The sequence below is a fragment of the Solanum dulcamara genome, chromosome 4, assembly GCF_947179165.1.
Source record: "Solanum dulcamara chromosome 4, daSolDulc1.2, whole genome shotgun sequence".
NCBI classification, from domain to species: domain Eukaryota; kingdom Viridiplantae; phylum Streptophyta; class Magnoliopsida; order Solanales; family Solanaceae; genus Solanum; species Solanum dulcamara.
In genome coordinates, this window is record NC_077240.1 from 10990411 (window position 1) to 11014545 (window position 24135).

The 24135-nt window shown below is 31.5% G+C and overlaps 1 protein-coding gene, 1 long non-coding RNA gene and 1 pseudogene across 2 annotated transcripts; 1 reads left to right on the top strand and 2 right to left on the bottom strand.

Moving 5' to 3' along the window:
• Positions 1-315: 315 nt before the first annotated feature.
• LOC129886186 (uncharacterized) lies at positions 316-4203 on the top strand. Its single transcript, XR_008766184.1, has 3 exons — positions 316-353; positions 559-742; positions 4168-4203. It is a non-coding gene; the product is annotated as an uncharacterized LOC129886186 (long non-coding RNA).
• On the bottom strand, positions 2940-6827 carry LOC129886185 (probable linoleate 9S-lipoxygenase 5; annotated as a pseudogene).
• Positions 6828-8652: 1825 nt separating this feature from the next.
• LOC129886182 (probable linoleate 9S-lipoxygenase 5) lies at positions 8653-15795 on the bottom strand. The gene is made up of 9 exons (XM_055960760.1): positions 15522-15795; positions 11487-11779; positions 11167-11407; positions 10752-11093; positions 10571-10656; positions 10381-10488; positions 9964-10271; positions 9617-9880; positions 8653-9516 (listed from the first exon to the last, which is right to left on the bottom strand). Exons 1-9 carry the CDS (start codon positions 15709-15711, stop codon positions 8760-8762), a joined length of 2589 nt encoding a protein of 862 aa, XP_055816735.1. The 5' UTR covers positions 15712-15795; the 3' UTR covers positions 8653-8759.
• Positions 15796-24135: the final 8340 nt, after the last annotated feature.

Here is a 24135-nt window from a genome sequence, read left to right on the forward strand (position 1 = left end):
GGTAACCACCATAAGGGTATTGCCCAAAATTGACTGCTTCATGAAGTGCTGAAGCTATCCATATTGTGATGGTGCAAGATTCTATGAGCTCTTGTCGAGTTTGCATTTTAGGCCACCAAGGCTCATCTTTCTTGTCACCATGTCCTTCTTCGTGGAGTTTTCTCCACCAAGCTCGGAGTTCACTGTCTTTCTGTACCGTGTCATCTGATTTGTAATAGAAATTGCAATATTCTGTTACCCAACTTTTGATTGCTGACCAGATTTTTAACTCATCGACAGCATATGGATAGTCCTGAATTAGTAAACGAATGCCATGTGGAGCTCTAGAGTCCTCAACAGCCACTCCCCTGAACGTGAGTAAAATTATGGTCAGGTTATCAAGAAAGCTACACCGAAAATATTGTTTTATTGAATTTATAGATTGATGATTGAGTATAAAGTTTATAAGTCCTTTGTGTCTTTTCATTTACCTTTTGATGAGATCAGCAGGAAGTGCTTGTTCAGGGAAAATCCAGTCTTTGTAAACTACTGATGACATTTCCATGGAATATTTGACAGGAAAAAAAGTCAACTCAATAATTCCAAAACTATTGATCAAGAGTTGTCTTGCTAAAGCATTTATGTTCATCGTGTCATGAAAATGAGGAAAGAGAAGCTTATGAATGGGGTGAAGCACACTTAGTTGCCTATTTGTTGCAATCACAAATGACTCGATCACCGCATGCGTATTCAACCTGAGAAGGTAATAATAAATGTTCCCGATTAATTTTACTCAATCATACATTGAATTTGGTTATGGGTAAGTTGTGTTTCACATAAAGGTTCAGGTTTTACCAGTGACTGATGAGCTCATGAATGCCGGAGTCATTCACTACTGCATAGGCTTTGGCCAACTGCCAGATAGAACCTTCAACACCTTGATCAGATGGTGTATACACTTTGCTAACAGTACCAAATTGATCTCCATCTGGATGTGGCAAACTTAGTTCAATTCCCAGTGGCTTCAAAGTTCCATATCTTGCAAGAAAAGCAGAGTTCTTGAGGCATAAGTTTCTGTGTTTATCGTCGTGTTAATTCTCTTCAAGTATGGCATAACGATGTCATGGTGGTTCAATATGAATATCTTGTTAGCCTTGATTGCCTGTCATGGTAGTGACAAAACTTGGTATTCTTATTTAACAGGCAATCAAGACCAACAAGCAATTCATATTGAACCACCATGACGTTGTTATGCCATATTTGAGGAGAATTTATTTTTATTTTGGGTAATTTCGATATTTTATTAATGAAGTAATAAGTATAAACACCACTTCGGGCAAAACGTATTCCCTACATGGCCCAATCAACTAGGAAAGAAATAAACAAACAACCAAAAATAAAACAACTAACACTTTTATCCTCCCTATCCCTTAGCTGGAGTTACTCTCAAATAGGAACATTTTAGTTTATCACTGTTAATGATCTTTCTTCATGCTACTTCCAAACTACTGAAATCTTGGTAGTTGCCTCCTTTATCGATTGCAATATTTGTTAAGCAGTCTGCTAGTTAATTTCCTTCCCTGAGAATGTGCTGGAATGTATGTTGTTTGTCCTATAAGGATGTTTTGATTTTTGTCACCATCTCTGTGATTATACAGGGATATGACCATTTTCCTTCTAGAATCTTGTACAATAACATAAAGTCTGTTTGAATGATTATATTATTGTGATGTTCCTGTCTGCTATGTTTACATGCTTCTAGAACAAAAATAGGACCAAGCCCATACCCTACTCCAAAGTTCCCATATTATAAAGCTAGGGATAGCTCTATAGTATGGTCTCATTCCTTTTTTAACATATGTCTCCCACTATAGCATTAACACTTCCCTCAAGTGCAGTCCTTCAATGTTAAAACCTGCAAAAGAACAAAAATAGGACCAAAGTCCTCTTAGCTAAAAAAGATCTCAGGAACACATGAGCAAGTGTCTCCTAAGTAGGTTTTTCACAACACCAATACCTAGATGGACCTTCCAGCCCCATCTTCTCACTCTGTCATCTACAGGTAGTTTGAATTTCCATAATCTCCACATTGTAAATGTCAATTTAAAAGGGATGCCTTTTTGTCCAGATCCACTTATAAATTTTATTTTCTACTTCTTTATGCCTTATATACTGCCAAGCTGATTTCACAGAAAATGTTACTTTATTTTCCATCATCCATACTAACTTATCTGACTCAATCATTTGTCCAGGAGGTTAAATATTATGACTGATATACTCTACTAGTTCGTTCTATGAAGAATGACACACTTTCTTATTTAGCAAATATTTAATGATATTATCAAAATTTGGCAAAGTCCACAAAATTGTATTTTTCTATTTAAAACTTCATTTATTTGAGAATAGTTTTGGAACATTACAAAGGTTTTTCATATTTGTTAAATTATGTGACCAATCAAAATATATCACATAAATTGCGACCAAGAGAGTACAACTAGACCTGAATATAAGTAGGTAGATCCGCATTAAATTTTGCAGGAATGATGAACAATGAATAAATCTCACCTCGTGGTGCGTGTCGTACTATCGATCGATATGATTGTTAGAGCTCATTGCTAATTGCTAGGTTATTAACTTCCCACTTTTGTGCTCGTTCTATGTAAATAAGTTAACCAGTTAAAATATATCATATCACCTTCTTCAATTGAATACATTAGCCTCAATAAGAAGTAAAATCTCTAACCAGATCCAATTGAGGCTGATGCATATATTAATTAAAAGAGATATATGTTTTATTTGATTAACTTAACTATCTAATAAACGTTTGAAGACATGCACACAAAAGTTTCCAAATTTGAACTAAAAGTGTCTAATGAAAACATGTTATCATGAGTGTATATGCACAAATGAAACAAGCCATAGTTCAAATGTCAACTATAAACACTTTATATTGAGACACTTTTTGAGATTCCTTTGCCAATAAGTCCTGGTTCAATAGATTGCAACTTTTGTAACTTCCTAGAGTAACGAGAAAAAGAAGATGAAAAATAAAACCAATTATGGGTTTCCTATCCTTGGGGATAAGAAGGCTAAACTCTAAATAAGTGAAATCCATTGAGTTTCATTTATTCTTTTTACAATGGCATTCAATTAACTTCCCCTGATGGTTTCTTTTATTTGGAATAAATAGTTTGATGTTATTGAGAATGACAAGAAATGGATTCAATAAAGTTCTATATAGACACTGTTAGGAATTCCTTTGCCTGTGAGTCCCTCTTCACTTGTGGGGAAGAGCAAGGTATATGAAACTTTAACAGGCTTTAACCTGTTCTTCCATTTGTGATGATGACCATTCATCTGCATAACTCGATCCTCGATGTCATTCAACTTCTTTCCAAACCTCTCAAAAGCTGAAAGTGGTCCTTGATCCTTTGTCCATTCAGTTGAGTCCCTTTGTCCAAGGTAAAGGGTATCCAAAGCATGCCTTGACAAGAGCTCTATGAGGGAAATTCCAAGCAATGTCTGCAGCTGAGGAGTGATTGTTTTGAGGAATACCTTGTCTGGATTTGTCTTAAGCTCTTCATACTCAGCACTTCCTGTCTCTGGCATGAAACTTTGGCTTAATGTAGGGAGATTAGGGAGGTAACCACCATAAGGGTATAGGCCAAAATTGACTGCTGCATGAAGTGCTGAAGCTATCCATATTGTGATGGTGCAAGTATCTATGAGCTCTTGTCAAGTTTGCATTTTAGGCCACCAAGGCTCATCTTTCTTGTCACCATGTCCTTCTTCGCGAATTCCTTCCACCAAGCTTGGAGTTCACTGTCTTTCTGTACCGCGTCATCTGATTTGTAATAGTAGTTGCAATATTCTGTTACCCAACTTTTGATTGCTGACCAGATTTCCAATACATCAACAGCATATGGATGGTCCTGAATCAGTAAGCGAATGCCATGAGGGGAACTCGAGTCCTCAATAACCACTCCCCTGAAATTGTGTAACACATATTAATAAGAAAGTAACACCAAAAATAATGCTTTGGTGAATTATATTCTGATTTGGTACAAAGTATGTAAAGACCTTTGTGGCTTTTCATTTACCTTTTGATGATATCAGCAGGAAGTGCTTGTTCAGGAAAAATCCAGTCTTTGTAAACTACTGATGACATTTCCATGGAATATTTGGCAGGAAAGACAGTCAACGCAAGAATTCCGCCACCATTGATTAGGATTCGTCTTGCTAAAGCATTTATGTTCATCGTGTCGCGTTAATGAGGAAGGAGAAACCTATGAATGGAGTGAAGCACATTAAGTTTCCTATTAGTTGCAATCACAAATGGCTCGATCACTGCATGTGAATTCAACCATAAAAGGTAAGAACAAACATTTCCAATCACTATTACTCAGTACATTGAGTTTGGTTGTGATAAAGTTATACTCCAATTTTATATAAAGTTTTCTGATAGGTTTTACCAGTGACTGATGAGCGCATGAATGCCCGAGTCATTCACTGCTACATAGGCTTTGGCCAATTGCCAAATAGAACCTTCAACACCTTGATCAGATGGCCTATATACTTTGCTAACAGTACCAAATTGATCTCCGTCTGGATGTGGCAAGCTTAGTTCAATTGCTAATGGCTTCAAAGTTCCATTATCTTGTAAGAAGAGCAGAGTTCTTGAAGCATAGATTTTTGTGTTTGTCGACGTGTTAATTCTCCTCAAGTATGGTATAATGAGGTCATGGTGACTCGATACAAATAACTTGTTGGTCTTGATTGACTGTTAAATAGTAGCACCAACGATCTTATCTCTAGAATCTACTACAACTACTGAGGAAACTTGATTGAAGAATCTAGTTAGTATCAAAATAAAAGTAATAATTACCTCATTAATAGTTAGTCCATCCAACTTATCCTCTATCTGTTCTTTGGTAATTGTACTGTTTTGGTTGCCATATATGTTAGGATCCAGCTTGCTTTTCGGAGGGAATTCCTGCAGATATTAGATAAGCCATCATCTTCAAAATGTGTACGAAGTAATTATGAAAATAGAAGTAAACTTAAGCAAGATCATGATATCCTCAAAGAGTAGCAATTCAGATACTTAAAGCTTACTCGGAGTCTACTGATTATGATAGGATTAACTCCTGCCAACTATTTCTCTTCCAAATTCTTCATCTGTTCTCCATGCAGTTTTATCCTCTACAGAAGGTGAAGGTGTGAGAAATAATACTTTTGGAAATGCTTTTGATCATGTCGAAATTTAAATGAATACCTTGAATAACCTGAGGTACTTAAGTAGGCCTTCACCATCAATTTGAAGGTTTTCTTTTAGGATCTTCAAAGGAATGCTATCAGTAATGGCTTTCAACAAAGACCCTGAGGCAACTTGATTTCTCCTTCATAGAGTTTAAGTACATCCTCAAAGTTATCAAACTCATTAGGTGTGTTATCGAACAAAGCCTTAAACCCAGGGACAAGCATCTGCATAATGGATTTTAATGAAAATGTCAAGAAATCTGACATCTTCACATGACTAAATCGCTCGTCCCTTGGCATGTATATGTCTAAGCTCATAAGTTATGGAATCCTGCTCTCAGAATTAGGATCTGTGGAGAGTAAAGACCAATTGTCAAGACAATTTGTTCTTCCAAAAAGAAAACATGGAAATGAAAATACTTGTTGAATTGCACAAAATGAAAGGTTTTGTGAATGTCTTAACCTGTTTTGGTATGTTTGCGACCTGTCCTGGTTCTACGAGGATACGGGTACTCAGAGGATCTTCCTCGGATAGGCCTGGCATACTCTTTGCCTGTGTCTAGTTCCCCTAAGTCATTTGAACAAGCATAGTCATAAACCATGTCCCACTTCAAGCTTTCTGGTCTCATCTCCTCTCAAAGTTACTAGCTCATTTTCTCTGTACTTCCGCAATGGTTCTGGTGTTTTCACTTGGGAGATAATCCTGATCGAAGAACAGACCATAATTATGACAATGCAAAGTATGTGTTTAGACATTTTAAAAAAGTTTTGTTACATGCTTAATAAATGATTTAATTGTACCTGATTCGCAAAAAAAAATGCGGTCAGACTTGTATTTAGAAGCAGGGTAAACCCAAGAATTGCAGAGAAAATGGATTTTTCCATGATTAGGAACGCCTTCAAGGTTGAGTGACTTGAGGAAGAACTCACTGAAATGTAAGTTCTTGATGATGCTTCTCGTGATCCCAGTCAAATGTGACAGTAAAAGCTATTTCACCTGTTGTTGTTGGAGTGATATTTGTAAGCCAATTCTCCAAGTATGCTGGATCGCTGCGTTTCCCTTGTAAACCATTTGCTGCAAATGGGGAAAAAAAAAGGGATGAAGTTCTAGAAAAAAAAAACATAAGAACATGAAGAAAGATGCAGAGTAGAAAGAAGTACTGACCAGAACTGATCAACTGGACAGAGACCTTCTGGCCAAGAAATTCAAGAACACCATCAAGAACTGAGGCATTTATGTTAGTGAAGTCTAAAACATTCTTCTTCATCAAAATCACTATTCCCTTCACTTTTTTCCCATCGTCTTTTCTAGTGATCCTATCCACAATCTTGCCCAAAAACATGATTAAATATTGAGATTATATATATTTTCTTGGCCTTCCCAGAGAAGAAAAGAAAACAGAGATTTTGGTTGTGAAGTTTCGAGTTTGGGTGTCTCATATTTATAGCAAACATTTACTAGCTGGTTGAAAACTTTTTACCTTTTTTCCCAATGTACACATCAATCTTACACTATAGCTATCGCGCCTAACCTTGAAATTGAGCTGCTTCTCTCTCTGGTTCCTTATCTTTTTGGATTGCTGGTACTTATTATTTTAAAACGTATTGTATTGTGTTGTATTTATCGTGTTATATTGTTTAATACAAGTTTTGGATAGATTATATTGTTCTTGTCATTATATAATGTTAGATATCAATAATTTAAAGGATAAACCTATAACAAAAGTAGGATGCGGGTAGAGCTATTATTAAAAGGTGGAGTAAGGAATAAATAAAAGAGGATCATAAAATAACAAATAAAACAAAATAAGAAGAGAATATTAAGATAATAATGCGATCACACCAAATCGGTGTCCTCATTACCTAATGACAGATTTAAACAATACGATAAAATAAAATTTAAGTAACAATCAAAACAAACATGATATTTAAACTAACAGTACAATACAATACAACGGGTAACAACCATCCAAACAAGGTTTTAGTTAGACACATGACATGAATCACATATAGAGTTTGTTCAATTTACTTGGACACTTCAACCATCCATCGATGACCCCTAAAGTTGGCACCAACTTTCACTTGGACACTTAAATAAGAATTTATTCATTTTAGACACCTTTTATCAGGCGTCGCTATGTCATTTGACACTTTTTTCTGACATAACATAAAGAGTATGATATACTCGGTAGTTGCGCATGAGAGCCTTATTTCACCTACTTTTGTTTATTTTTTCCTATTGTTCTCTATTTTTCAGCCACCATTTCCTAAGTTTAAATTTTTTCCATGGTGAAATAGATTTAATGATGCCACAGACAAAAAAGCGATTTCTAGCGCAAAAACAATTCCTCAAACTTAAACACCTTTCTTATTTTATTGCACTTCTTCCTTCTCGAAATAGTTTCAAAATAATTTTAAAAAAAAAATTGCAGCAAAATATATTTTTCTCAAACTATTTGTTTAAATTTGAAAAATTCAATCTTGTTTGAAATTGTAGGTAAAACGAATTTGGGTGTGTTAGGTTTTTGCAAAAGAAATTGTGCTTTTGTAAAATAACTTTTTCTAAGTAGTTAAAATCCATTGAAATTGTTCCAGGAGAAGAAAAGGGTTGAGGTTTGGGGGTAGAGAAAACAAACTGGGTGGGAGAGTGGAGAAGATGAACAAGGTGGGGGAGGAATTGGGGTTGGGGAATGTTGAAGATGAACTGGGTGGTGTTGGGCAGTGAAGAAGATGAATTGGGTGGGGGATGGAGAATATGATCTGGGGCGGGGGAGGGGTTGAGGTTTAATTTCTTATAAAAAAATTATTTGGCTTTAAAATGCTATATGCCAACGAGTTACTGATCATTTTTTTCTACTCAAAATTTAATATTTAAAAATTATTTTAGGCATAAATAACAAATGTCTTTATTTAATTCATCATTTTGACATATTAGCGGTGAGTGTATTACACATACTTACATATTTAACTGAATGTTAAAAAAATATAAAAATATGATAATGAATCCAGACATAAGGCGTTTAAGATGAACAAGACATATTAGGTGATCTTTTGGTATGGTAAGTCTTCTAAAGGTAGGTCTCTTCTGTTTCCTGACTGGTTTTTGCTTTTTAAAAAAATATATAATCACAAATTGCTCATAAGCCGCTCAAAAGGATGAAGTTTTTAAACATGTGGTATTTATACGAAATTAATTAATTTATACTTTATTTTAAGAAAAGAAAAATCTTATTTTCCGGATCTTGGCCCCTGAGGTTAACTACAGTAGACCGGGAGGTCACAATTTCTATTTCAATTTCCAGAAGTGTAGACAAATGCATAACATCAAATTTATGTAGTAGTGTTAATTTTTCTCAGAGGAAAAAGGGTTTGAAGTAAAGCAAAAAGCAAAAGAGAAGTAATTGACCAAAGATGTATGAAGGAAAAAAAGGTCTATTACTTATGTTGCAAGTCTTATGGATAGATGTTATTGGAAATTAATACGTAGAAACAATAATAACAAACGGATTCAATAATATGTTCTATATAGACACACTGTTGGGAATTCCTTTGCCAGTGAGTCCCTCTTCACTTGTGGGGAAAAGCAAAGTATATGGAACTTTAACAAGCCCTGACCTGTTCTTCCATTTCTCATGATCACCATTCATCTGCAAAATCTGATTCTCAATATCAATCAGCTTCTTTCCAAACCTCTCAAAAGCTGAAAGTGGTTCTTGATCCTTTGTCCATTCAGGTGAGTCCCTTTGTCCAAGGTAAAGGGTATCCGAAGCATGCCTTGACAAGAGCTCTATGAGGGAAATTCCAAGCAATGTCTGCAGCTGAGGAGTGATTGTTTTGAGGAATACCTTGTCTGGATTTGTCTTGAGCTCTTCATACTCAGCACTTCCTGCCTCTGGCATGAAATTCCGGCTTAATGTAGGGCGATTAGGGAGATAACCAGCATAAGGATATTGCCCAAAATTAACTGCCGCATGAAGTGCTGAAGCTATCCATATAGTGATGGTGCAAGAATCTATGAGCTCTTGCACAGTTTGCATTTTAGGCCACCAAGGCTCATCTTTCTTGTCACCATGTCCTTCTTCGCGGAGTTCCTTCCACCAGGCTTGGAGTTCAGTATCTTTCTGTACCGCGTCATCTGATTTGTAATAGTAGTTGCAATATTCTGTTACCCAACTTTTAATTGCTGACCAAATTTCCAACCCATCAACAGCATATGGATAGTCCTTAATCAGTAAGCGAACGCCATGTGGAGAGCTCGAGTCCTCAACAGCCACTCCTCTGATATTAAGTAACATTATGGTCAGGTTAGTAAGAAAATAACACCTAAGATATTGTTGTAAGTACAAAGTTTATAAGTGCTTTGTGGTTTTTCATTTACCTTTTGATGAGATCAGAAGGAAGTGCTTGTTCAGGAAAAATCCAGTCTTTGTAAATTACTGATGACAATTCCATGGAATATTTGGCTGGAAAGACGGTCAATTCAAGAAGTCCGCCACCATTGATCAGGATTTGTCTTGCTAAAGCATTTATGTTCATCGTGTCACGAAAATGAGGACGGAGAAGCTTATGAATGGGGTGAAGCTCACTTAGTTGCCTATTTGTTGCAATCACAAATGGCTCGATCACTGCGTGTGTATTTAACCTGACAAGATATAAACAAAGTGCTTTAGATTATTAAAATCTGACGACACATTGAAGTTATGCAGCTTTTCGGACAGGTTTTACCAGTGACTGACGAGCTGATGCACGCCTGAATCATTCACTGCTGCATAGGCTTTGGCCAACTGCCAAATAGAACCCTCAACACCTTGATCAGATGGAGTAAACACTTTGCTAACAGCGCCAAATTGATCTCCATCTGGATGTGGCAAGCTTAGTTCAATTGCTAGTGGCTTCAAAGTTCCATCATCTTGCAGAAAGAGCAGAGTTCTTGAGGCATAGGTTTTTGTGTTTGTTGTCGTGTTTATTCTCCTCACATACGGCATCAGGATGTCATGGTGGTTCAATATGAATAGCCTGTTAGTCTTGATTGCCTGTTAAATAGTAGTACCAACTCTTCATCAACTAATATTTGTCACTACAATCTACTCATTGAAGTTGATTGAACAATTTAGCTAGTATCAACATAAAAGTAGTAATTACCTCATCAACTGTTAGTCCATCCAACTTGTCCTCTATTTGCTCCCTGGTAATTGTACTATTTTGGTTGCCATATATTTTAGGATCCAGCTTGCTTTTTGGAGGGAATTCCTACATATAATAAATATAAGCCGACATCTTCAAAATGCACTAAAAATAGAAAACTTAAAGCTAGCTATTAGTATCTTCTTACTTGGAGTCTACTAATTATGACAGGATTGACTCCAGCTAGCGTTTCTCTTCCGAATTCTTCATCAGTCCTCCAGGCAGTTTTATCCTCTACGTACAATATTTGGATTACCAAAAGGTGAAGTCATGAAAAATAATGCTATGTGAAAATGTGATTTTGATCATGCAGAAATTCAGATAAATACCTTGGATCACCTGAGGTGTCGGGTACTTGAGTAGGCCTTCACCATCAGTATGAAGGATTTCTTTTAGCATTTCCAAAGGAATAGTATCAGTAATGGCTTTGAACAAAGGACCTTGAGGCAACTTGATTCCTCCTTCATAGAGTTTAAGTACATCCGCAAAGCTATCAAATTCATTAGGTGTGCTATCGAATAAAGCCTTAAACTCGGGGAGGAGCAACTGAGAAATGGATTTCAAAGCAAATGTCAAGAAGTCTGACAACTTCACATGTCCAAATCGCTCGTCCCTTGGCACATATATGTCTAAGCTCATAAGCAATGGAATCCTGCTCTCCGTATTACGATCTGTAGACATTAAAAGGTTGAGACTATTATACAGTGAATTGCACAAAATGAAAAGTGTTGTGAATGACTTTACCTGTTTTGGTTGGTTTGCGACCTGTCCTGCCTCTACGAGGATACGGGTACTCAGAAGACCCTCCAAGGACAGGCCTGGCATACTCTTCGCCTTTGTCTGGATCACCCAAGTCATTGTAATAAGCATAGTCGTAAACCCTGTCCCATTCTTCAAGCTTTCCAGTTCCATCTCCTCTTAAGGTTACTAGTTCATTTTCTCTGTATTTTCGTAACAATTCTGGTGTTTCACTTGGGAGATAAGCCTAAGTCAACCATTAAAACAATTCAAATTATGTGTTTAGACACATATAAAAAGTCTAGTTACAGGTCTACTAATTATACCTGATTTGCAAAGAAAATGCGGTCAGACTTGTATTTAGAAGCAGGATAAACCCAAGAATTGCAGACAAAATGGACTTTTCCATGATTAGGAACATCTTCAAGGGTGAGTGACTTGAGAAAGAATTCATTAAAATGCAAATTCTTGATAATGAATGCTCCTGGTACTCCAAACTCCTCATGATTCCAGTCAAATGTGACACTATAAGCTGATTCCCCTGCTACTACTGGAGTGCTGTTTGTAATCCAATTCTCTAAGTATGCAGGACTGCTGAGCTTCCCTTCTAAACCATTTTCTGCAAATGAAACAAAAATTCACATCATTCCCAATGAATTAAGAAAGGCATTATAGATATAAATGTATCATTTAGTTTAGCCTCGGTTGATAAATATGCATAAGTGGAAAATAAAAAGACATAACATAAATGTGTTATTTAATTTAGTCTGGATTGATAAATGTGCACAAGAGGACACTAGAAAGACAATACATAAACATGTTATTTAATTTAGCCTCAATTGATAAAATGTGTACTAATAGATTCTAGAAAAGCATAATATATAAACGTGTCATTTAATTTAACCGGAATTGATATTTATACTCTTTAATTTTAAATATTTACAAATAAATATTTAAATTTATATAAAACTAAATAAATAAACTTGCGTCCCTGATATAATGGAAAAATATCCGACCATATGAAATTAAACTTAATTAAGTTCATTACTGTTGGCATACAGAAGATAAGCAACATTTCTTCCGGTAAAAACAAATTAAAGCATTGACCATATTAATTTACATCCACACACGTTTCCAAGAAATTCCAGAAAACGTGTAGATTTAATTGAGTGAAAGATATATGTTCATTAGCCCTTGCGGTTGAGTTTGGGCCACGTTAAATTATAGTAGGTGAACAAAATAAATTAAATTAAATTGAACATATTCCATTTTCCACATATATGTGGGGACCTTTTCTTTAATAACCTACACGTGCTTAATTTGTAACGTTTCTTTTTTTCCCCCACTATGTTTGGACTTAATTGTGTAAAAGGACTGCAAAAACGACTTCTTTGAAAAGGAAAAGAAAAAAGTGTAACATTTTACCCCATAAATGGTAAGGGGCACCCTGCAAAATCATTTTACAAGACTTATTAAATAATTTCACATATTTAAACTATCTTTTAAAATATTTACGCTCACAGCGCCCCAAAACAAGGAAATTAAAAAAAATGGAATAGGGATTCTTGAAAAGTCAGTCCAACTACTTCCATTAAATATGTATAGCCTAAAACTGAAATATCTTGTACCAAACTCGAAATATGCTTTAAAATCTTACCCACACCAGACGTATACACCAAAATAATGTAATTTCTTAAGATTAGATGATTTAAGGTAGTAAAATATATGTTCAATTTGTAAGCCAAGACAATTTTTTGTCCTTCCGAGGTCTTTCATTTCGAATTTCTTTTTTAGTCTTTTTACTGCCTTTGAAATTTTCAGGAGTTCCGATGATATTCAAATCATCAATATATATGGCTATTATGACAAATTCATATCTAGACCTTTTTCATAAAGACACGAGGGCAAATTGGATCATTTTTATATCCTTCTTTTAGCAAATATTCACTAAGACGATTGTACCATATTCGCCCTAATTATTTCAGCCCATATAAAGATTTTTGAAGTTTTATTGAATAAGTTTCTCGGAAATCTTTATATATTTCAGGCATTTTAAATGTTTCAGGAATTTTCATCAAAATATCGTTGCCCAAAGAACCATATAAATAGGCTGTAACGACATCCATCAGATGCATGCCAAGTTTTTCATGAACTGTCAGATTTATAAGATACTTGAAAGTGATTGCATCCACCACAAGAGAATTGTTTTCAGATAATCAATGTCGGGCCTTTGCGAAAATTCTTGTGTCACAAGTCGTGTTTTATATCTTACGACTTCATTTTTCTCATATTTTTTTCGCACAAAGACTCATTTGTACCCCACTAGTTTTATACCTTCAGGTGTTCGGACTATCGATCCGAAAACTTTGCATTTCTCAAGCGAAGCTAATTCAACTTGAATTGCATCTTTCCATTTTGGCCAATCATTCTTCTGTCTACATTTATCGATAAATTTTGGTTCAAGATTCTAATTTTGCTGCATTATTTCAATAGCAACATTATAAGCAAAACTATTGTCGACAATTACATTATTTCGATTCCATATTTTTCCTAATGAGACATAATTTATTGAGATTTCTTTATCATTTTTAGGTGTCTTAACATCTTCCAAGGTCTTATCAATTGTTATGTCTCCTCACTCTTCTTGAGCAGGGTTTTTTCATAACATGACCATCTTGATTATTTGCTCTTTTTTCTTTTTCGAGAACTTTTATCTTTAGAACCGATCGGTCTACCACGTTTTAAATGTGGTTTAGTCTCATTTACATTAAAATAAACTAACTTAACAAATTAAAAAGAAAAATAAAGTAAGAGAAAGAAAAAGGAGCAAAAGATAAAACATATCTGTATATCTTTTTCATTGCCAGAAACTAACAATTATAGCCAGAGTAAGAGGACAACGTATAAGAGACAAAGAGAAATAGAAAGAAAAGTGGGAGAAAAAATTAAATTCAATTTGTATTTGTGGATACATCCACTTGCTATTTACTAACACTTTGATAATTGTTTTTAAATATCTTTCTTAAGATTTGTGTTGCACTCCAATAATTCATCTATATTGAATCGGAGAGAATAGTACTGTGTTTTTTACTCTTCTATCCTTGATTTTACTCTAAGTAAACTTTCTTTTCAGACAACACATACATTTAATTTAACATATATAGTACAAGTTAAGACAGACAACACATACATTTAATTTAACATCAACGTAAGTGCTTATTACTATTCTATGTTAATTTGCAATAAACAAAATTTAGTGCTGGACAGTAGATAAATTTAGTGCTGGATATTATACAAGTGTCGTTAATATACAAATTTTTTGGAGGTGAAAAAGTATGATAATTTATTCAAATAAATAAACTTTAAATTTAAGTGCATATAATTCTAAGCCCCTATTAAAGGCTGAACTTGAAAATAAAAAAAAATAGCTCAATAAAATCATCCATAATTTTGGCCTAAATTTTGGCCCACCAGAACCAAACCTAAGCTGTGTAGGTGATAGATTTTTTACTTTCATATTAAAAGTTTATTATCTAATTAATCCAGATTCGGGCTAGTTTCTTTTTACTTGTCACATATTATTTTTTAAGTTAATTTGACTAATTTTTAAAATTAAATTAGATTAGATTCATTTGATATATTAAAATTATAATTTAAATATTTAAAAACTATACAAAAATTAATATAAAGTGCAATATTTTTTATATTAATATAATTAAAAAATATTTTAAAATATTAACCAAAATTATTATTTTACTTGAAAAAAGAAAATTATAACAAGTATTTGGAACGGAGAGAATATTAGATAAGCTAACCAAAAAAGTTATTCCTAAAAGACTTCTTCCAGAAGATTTTCTTTTCCCAAGAGTCGAGCTGATGAAAATTTAGAATATAATGATAAAGAAATTTCAATCCCTCCATAATTAATTAAAGAAATAAATTTTAGTCGCAAAAATTAATTCACAAAAAAAAATATTATCCAAAATCATATAATTAGAGATAAGTCTAGCTCGACTCAATACCCCATCCTCCATGCTCAGAACTAGACATTTAATGGCAAACAACACAGATTCGCAACTGGACTCTTCTCTGACTAGAAGAGCTGTGCCTAAGACTCTGAAGCGAAGGGAGGTGGTCCCGAGCCTTGCCTATGGAAGCCAACATCAGGGTGAAACAAAATTGGATATATGGGTCTAGCTTTTACATAATATTAAACTGTAAGACTATTTTATCTAAAATTTAAGCTGATAAAATGACGAAGCAACATGGATGAACCAAGAATTAGGTGAGTGAGACATTATACATATCTAGTTCTTGAAGAAATTAAGGTGGAGACGAGAGTAAAAAGAAGTAGGACTAACCATCATGAAGAGAAGTACTGATCAACTGAAAAGAGACCCTTCTGCCAAGGAATTCAAGAACACCATCAACAAAAGAGGCATTTACATCACTGAAGTCCAAAACATTCTTTTTCATCAACACAACTTTTCCTTTCACCTTTTTCCCATCATCTTTTCCAGTGATGCAATCCACAATCTTATCTAAAACCATTTTAATAACCTTCTTATAAGGAAACAAAATAACAAAAATAGAAGAAGAGAGATTTGATGAGTTTGGTTTGTGAAATTTCAAGTGGGATATGTCTCTTATTTGTAGAAAGTAAGAATAATTATGCTCCCTCCGTCTCAATTTATGTCACAACTTTTAAATTTTGAGATACAAATAAATATATTTTTAATTGTAATTTATAATACTTTTTACGTTTTACAAATATATAACTTTCATTTCAAAAAAAATGAAAATTTCATGAGCAAATAAGTAAAAAATATTTGACACTCTAAAATAAAAAATATCACATAAATTTAGATGAATTTTTTGAAATTCCATGCCCAAATAAGTGAAAAATATTTGGCACTCTAAAATAAAAAATATCACATATAAATTAAGACAAATAAGTGATTGAAAATAGGGAAGGGGAAAAAAAGACAAAAGATCCATATTCAACCTTTCATGTCCAGCTGTTCCTATTGGTCTTCTCTTTATTAATTGTCAATTTTGAAAAGAAAATATTGGATCACACAGGAGCGAATGGAGTGTGTGTATATATATATATATATATATATATATATATATATATATATATATATATATATATATATATATATATATATATATATATATATATATATATTATAATATTTTTTTGTCTCATTTTATATAATATAATTTGATTTAACGCGGAGTTTAAAAAAAAAAAAAGGATTTTTAAAATTTGCTATATAAAATAAATGTTAAATATTTGTATGGCTATAAATTATTTTACTAAATAGGTGTTTGGCCATGCCATTTTGATCTCATTAGATGAAATCCCGTGATTTTACCTTTGATTTCATCTCATGATTTCATAACAGGAGATGAAATCTCAAATTCATCAAAAATCATGATTTGGGAATTTCAAATCATGATATGAGATTTTTCAAATATAAAAATTAACTCACAAGTTTATATTTTGTAAATATAACTCATATTTAATCTATATATACCTACTAGCCATTTATTTTATATGTTAATAAAATTTGTAATTCATACCATTACTTTTAAAACCATTTATATCTCATATAATGATTATTCTCTCAAGAGATAAGTGTCAAAAACACACTTAAACTATCTTTTTTTTTTAGTTTCATACATAAACTATTGAAAGTGTAAGCTTCATACCTAAACTATTACTTATTAGTTTGACAAATACACCTCAGTGGTGTGTGTAATACACTCTTTCTATTTTTTTGAAAAAAACTTGTCACATGGCATTCCACATGGATAAAATATTTCAGCTTACCAAAAATTAAATAAAGTATTCGTATTAGTTAAAAGTTAAAAACTAAATTATTTCTATCTTCAAAAAAGATGTTTTTTTTATAAAAGAAATTACTTTTAAAAAAAATTAAATTTAACGTATTTTGCTCAAGCACTCCCCCACCCCCATTTCCGTCCTTTTATTTTTTAATTTTTTTGAAGTTCTTTTATAATATATTTTTAAAAAAATTCATACTTCATCCCCTCCCCCACTACTTCCTAAAAATATTATTATTTTTATTTTAAAAAAAATTATATCCACCCCATCTAACCCTCCGATCTTAATTTTATATATATATATATTTCTCGTTTTGGGTTAGATATGTACATATATTTTTAGGGAAATATTTTTTCTTACTTGCGCACCAACTATAACAAAAATAAAAAATAAAAATTTTAAGAAAAGTTTTGCGGCAAGTAAAAAATATTTTTCTAAAATCATATATATATATCTAACACAAAATGAGAAAAAAAATTAAAAGTGGAGGGTTAGGTAGGGCGAGGAAGATTTTTAAAAAATAATATATCTAAATTATTATTTGAAGGGGGGGAGATGAAGTATGAATTTTTTTAAAAACTTTTATAAAAGAAATTTAATAAATAAAAATAAAACTAAAAAATGGGGGGGGGGGGGTGAGAGAAAGTGGTGGAGTGGGATAATAAAAATATTTTATATTTTATTTTATAATTTTTTTAGGAGGAGATAATAATACTTTAATCTTTATTTTTAACTAATTCTAATAATTTATTTAATTATTGATAAGGTTCATGTGGAGTGTGATATGACAATTTTTTTTAATAAAAGAGAGAGTGTAATACATACCATGATGAGAGTGAAATAAAAGAGAAATGTGTATTTCTCAAACTAATAAGTGATAGTTTATGTATGAAATTCACACTCTCAATAGTTTAGGTATGAAACTCAAAAAAAAAAAGAATAGTTCACATGTGTTTTTGACACTTGTCTCTCTTCTTTCAAATATAAAATTATTTTTACTTCAAATCAATTCTTAGTTTACCATTTATGTTCACCAAATTCATTATTTTTTGACAAATCTATTACTACTTCATTCAAATAATTTTTAATAATAATAATAAAAATCATCATTATATTGAGTGAAGAAGACTAATCACTATGGTATGTGGCATTAATTGCAAAAATAATTTTCTTAGTTACTAACAATTTGAACGTAGTGTTCAATTTAATTTTTTTATTGAATTAATTAAGATTTGATCAATAAATGCTATATTTTTTTAGAATAACTTTGTGATAATGTATAATGCAATTTTATAGACTTTTGTTTATTTGGTAAGATTGTATAAACAATTGGGACAATATTGATAGTTTTACAACTTATGGAGTTTTTATGCTTATGAGAAAACATACAACATAAAAAGTCTAAATCGTATGTCCAAACAAAACATCAATTTCATCTTATAATTTCATATCATGATTTCATATTGCATGGCCAAATGGGCCCTAAGAATAAAATGAACATTTTAAAGTTAAATTATTACTAATTATAGAAATATATCTTTTTTTGAGACTAATTAAAAAGGAAAGTAAGTCATATAAATTGAGACAAATGACGTATAATATTATATACTGACGTTTATGCTACAAGAAGATTAAATATTGTATTTAGTTGAATGTTAAGTTATTACTCGGGAAACTTGGAATTAATTCTCACTTAATCATTTTTTTATGGTACACATATATCTTAGAAATTCTATGTTCGAACTCAATGGGCATCAACGTTTTCCATTATTCCCTTTTATTATTTTAATAACTTTTCAATTTTTTTAAAGAAAAAACTTTACATGTCAATTTTAACTGTAGTTGTTATACAAAGATATTCAGATCCCAATTAATTTATATTCTCACTATAAAGGAAAAATACTTTTTATAAATAAATAAATAATCATATCTAGAAATTGAATGTCAGACGTATGTATATTTAAGCAAGTTAAAATGAAGTGTAAAAACATAATTGAAATTTTCCTTAAATGTCACTGTTTTACTAATTAAAAAATTGATTTTAGTTGGAAATACTCATTCAATTATGACTGGCAAAACTCATTTGTCACCGTCCTCTCAACTTTCAAATTAAGTTGAAACTATTCCCTATTTTCTAGTAATAAATATTATTTACTATTTTTCTTGTAGGATATGAGTTACTACTATATAGTTATGGAAGAGGTAATTAAATGCATTCAAACTAATTTCATGCTGTCTATGTGGCCAATTGCGCCCCACAAAGAAAACTAGTGAACTAGTAAAGTTGAATCCTAATTTTCTAAGATTAATTTCTGTCCAATTCCTCTATTGGAAAAATTCAACTCTTTTTGGTACATAATTTTACAATTTAACATGTATGATTAGAGATGTATTGACTTTTTAAAATTACTAATTATGATTATAATAATAATTAATTAATTCGAACTTGAAATTAAAACTTTCTAACTGTTAAATATCAGAACTATTCATATCTTGCTAGACTAAAGTGAAGGCCCAAATTTCAATTGTTGAAAATTGAACATTTTCGTAGCAAAAGATATAAAACAGATATTGGCTATTTTAAAAATATTTTCTTTTTTAAAAAAAGTTCAGGTTTGTGCTTTACACGCGAGAGTGAAGCATGCAAAAATAGTTTTGAACACAAGGATGTTCATATTCCAAGAGCTCGTTTGATACGAGGGATAAGGAATAATTAAATTTGAGATTAATTTTAAAATAAGTCATATATTTGATTGGAATAAAATCGCGAGATAATTTATTTTGTGATTAATTATTTTGAAATTATAGTGTAATTTTTATCTACATTAAAGGTGGAATAACAATTCAAAAATAATTAATTCCTATAAATTTGAAATAACTTATTTCCCAACTAAACAAGACATTAGAGAATTTGTCTTTATTCTTTAAGATGTTGATTGGTCTTAGAGAAAAATTAAAATATTATTTTCAAAAAAATTGGCGATTTATAAGTTAAAATCGATACGGAAGTGTTTGAATTGATATTTTTTAAGTGACTTATAAATTAAAGTCAAAAATCATAAGTTGGAAACACCCTTTTGACTTTTTTAAATACTCTTTCAGTCTAAAAAAATACTTAAAAAACACTTTTTCAGTTATCCAAGAAGCACTTTCAAAACTTAAAAAAAAAAAAAAATCAAATTTTTTTTTACTAAACAACAAAATCTTTAGACATCTCGTTACACTTGCGTATAAACAATAAATATATCAAAAGGTACAATAATGTAATCATTCATGAATACAATAATGTTTATTTAATGTATGGTTGACAAAAATCTTCTTCGATATCAAGATGGTGCAGCAACACAAATGATTATTGACTTTTCTTAAGCCCGTTTGAATTTACTTATAAGCTGCTTATAAGTTATTTTTATTTTTTTTGAGTGTTTGGTTGACCAACTAAAAGTTATTTTGTGTTTAAAATAAACTTCAATAAATAATTAAGTTTGCTTGAATAGACTTATTTTAAACAGCTTATAAGTTGAAAATAACTTATAAGTCAAAAAAAATAAGTTGGGCTGCACCTACTTATTTTTTTTTTAACATATAAGCAATTTTTAAGGCTGCTTAAAATAAGTTCATCCAAACAGGCTCTAGTCTGCTTACCAACTTATAGAAAAAGAAAAAGGCTTATTTATTTATGCAAATATTTTTTTTGCACCATCATTTAAATCATCTCTATCTTTAAAAGTTATGTAAATATAACCGTTTGACTGACAAAACATTAAATTATAGTCTAACATCTATTTCTCAAAAGTTTTTTAAAGAATCTTTAGATTGCGTATTTTCTCGTAAGATTATTAATTTGTTCAAAGAAAAAAATATGTCATAATTTAAAGAGTTCCTAAATTACAATATATATATATATATACATATAAGTCATTTAGTAAACAAAACTGAGACAAGTGGCAAAAAAATTGTATGGGTATGTATTGCATGGAGAGATCCAAGCCATATGCTGCAGCAACATAAGAATGAGGAAATGGCGCAAATAATACACCCTCGTGATCAACTTCAATATATATTTTGTTGACAGATAACTTTAAAGAAAGTCAATTTTATGTAATATAACGGGTAATATATCATATTTTCAAAGATAATAAATTTAGCTATTGTTAGGTGGAATATAAAAAATTCATTACCCTAACAATCTGTTTTCATTTCCATCTTTTATTTTCAAATGTCTTCTAAATATGTGGTCACTTCTTCCTCTTTTTTGGGGGGCCCTATCCACCCCTCCAGGATAATTACAAGACACTCACGTTTAGGGTCATTTACTCTAATTAATAATTTCATACTAGATTTCAAGTCAGCTACATCTAAATACATGTATTTTCACTACTAAATACACTTTGAAATACAGATACATAGAAAAAGGCGAACAAGCAAGAGAAGGAGAGAGATGAGCGAGAGAGGATAAATACGAGCGAGACATGATGGAGGCGAGCGAGAGGGGAGAGAGATGAGCGAGAGAGGAGGGAGGCGAGCGAGAGAGGAGAGAGTTAAGGGAGATAGGAGAGAGGCAGGCAAGAGAGTAGAGAGGAAAGTGAGAGAGGAGAGAGGTGAGCAAGAAAGTTTGTGTATCCCAGATATATGTGAATCATACTAGATGCATGTATCTGAGATACCAGATACATTCTAAAATGCAAATACATACGGAGAGAGGCAAGCGAGAGAGTTAAGATACAAGTGAATCCACTTGGATACAATGTATCTAAACAAATTACACTTAATTTTGACCACATGTATTTGAGATACATGTATCTGGACGCACTAAGTACATGTATCGCGAGATCAAAATCAAGCACGAATGATATTTTTAAAAACTCACGAGAAGGCACATAATTAAACTATTGAGATTTGTGTTGTTTACCCAAATAAAAATGTGGTTTTACACCTCTTGGGACGTGAATGTTGGGCCAATAACAGAGGGCCCAAGATATAGTGAACTCTTTGTATCAAGTGAAAGCCTGTGGGTGGTTACGGCCCAATATGGAAGCCTTTCATACTGTTAGGCACATCATAGCAGAAAAATAGCACAAAAGCTCTACAATATATCTAGAGGTCCTTTGGATTGATTTATAAGCTGTGTATAAGTTGTTTTCAATTTTTTTGAGTGTTTGGCTGACCAACTTAAAATCATTTTGTGCTTAAAATAAGCCTCAATAAATAGTTGAATTTATTTGGATGACTTATTTTAAGCAGTTTATAAGTTGAAAATAACTTATAAGTCAAAAAAAAAGTTGGTCCGCACCTACTTTTTTTTAAAAAAAAATTATAAGCAGTTTTCAACTTATAAGCTGCTTAAAAATAAGCCACTCCAAACAGGCTACTAATGTAGAGTGTATGCAGTAAAGTAGCACGTAAGATTGTGACTATTAAATTATTAGTACTGCCTCTAGGTGTGTTCGATAATATTTTTTGATTTTCTCATGTTTGGTTTGTTAATTTTTTTTAAAAATATTTTTGTATGAAGACAAAATCCTTAAACATGAGAAAAACTTCCCCAGTAAAAGTATGAAAAACAAATTCTTTGTCTAAAAACTTTCATTTTTTTGTTCTTTTGATGATTTAAATTCATAACCTTCAAATTTAATCAGAATATGACCGAAACAAATAAAATAAAATAAAACTTTTTTATTTGCCTTAAAAGTTGGACAAACTGTCAACAAATTAATGTTGAAAAACTAAGTAATATTTTTCATTTATAAATTTGAAACTTCACCCCTCAACTAGGGTGTTCATGATTTGGTTTGAGTCAGTTATTGATTAAAAATATAACCAAATCAATTTAATTGACTTTTAAATGTCTAAAATCATAACCAAACTAAGTAAAATAATAACCACCGGTTTGATTATTGTCGGTTTAGTTCGATTTGGTTCGGTTTATGATTAGCCGGGATAATTCAAATATTCTCTCTCTACATTCTTCAAATTTCTTATGAGCTCTTTTTTCCTCACGGCCCACAAAGGTGAACTTTGCTGCATATTGAGGGAAAGACATGCTGATGACAAATCTGGTGGATCAAACTTGCAACGCAGTTTAAATTTTAAAAAATAAGTCAAACAGAAGTTTCAAAATACAAACAACTTTGTCCATTAAAATGAAAAAATTACATATTTAAACTAAACTAACTAGAGAATCCATAATATAATCAAAAGTACTTCGACCATCTTAAATTAATAATTAAAAGGTGTAAAATATCTTTAATTATTTATGAAAAGCTAATATTATACATATAAATAATTATAAATTTTATGTATATAATTATCGGTTTGGTTCGGTTATTTATTCGGTTATTTTTTGCTATAACCATAACCAAACCAAATATTATCGTTTTTTTAAATTTAAAACCAAACCAAATCAAATCAAACCAAATGTCATTTTTTTATTCGATTTGATTAAATTTTTGATTTGATTTTAATTTTAACCCAAACTGTGAACAACCCTATCCCCAACTATACGAGTGCATGCACGCTGGATATTGCAATGCATTTAATATTTCTCAAAAGACATTATCAATTTTATACTATATGATTTTATGTTAATTTAATTTTAAAATTATTTTTATAAAGATAACTATTAAGAAATCATTTTGTAACTGGAAAAAAATACAAGTTATTTATTTATTAATTTTTATATAACTTATATAATGTTTGATAGATATATAATAAATATGTTATTCATGTATAAAATTAATATAACGTTTGATTGACAACTGAGAAATCCACATAACTAATATATGTATAAATTCTAAAAAAAAAGTTTATAATATTTTATACAGAATATAAGATAAAATAACTAATATGTGTATATCTAATATATGAATAACTATTTCATGCATAACTAATAACTGCATAAAATAATAAGTATTTTCATTCCTAACTAATCTCTAAATTACTAATACTTGCATAACTCTAATCCGCAAATACACGACCTAATTATATAAAAGGAAAATTTGATTTCTTTTTTCTTCTTACAAACAAAAAACCACAACCACGAGCAAAGAACAAAATTAGTATTTGCCCTTTTTTTCTTTATTCGATCCGTTTTGTGTTTCCCAAGAAGATATAAATATTCT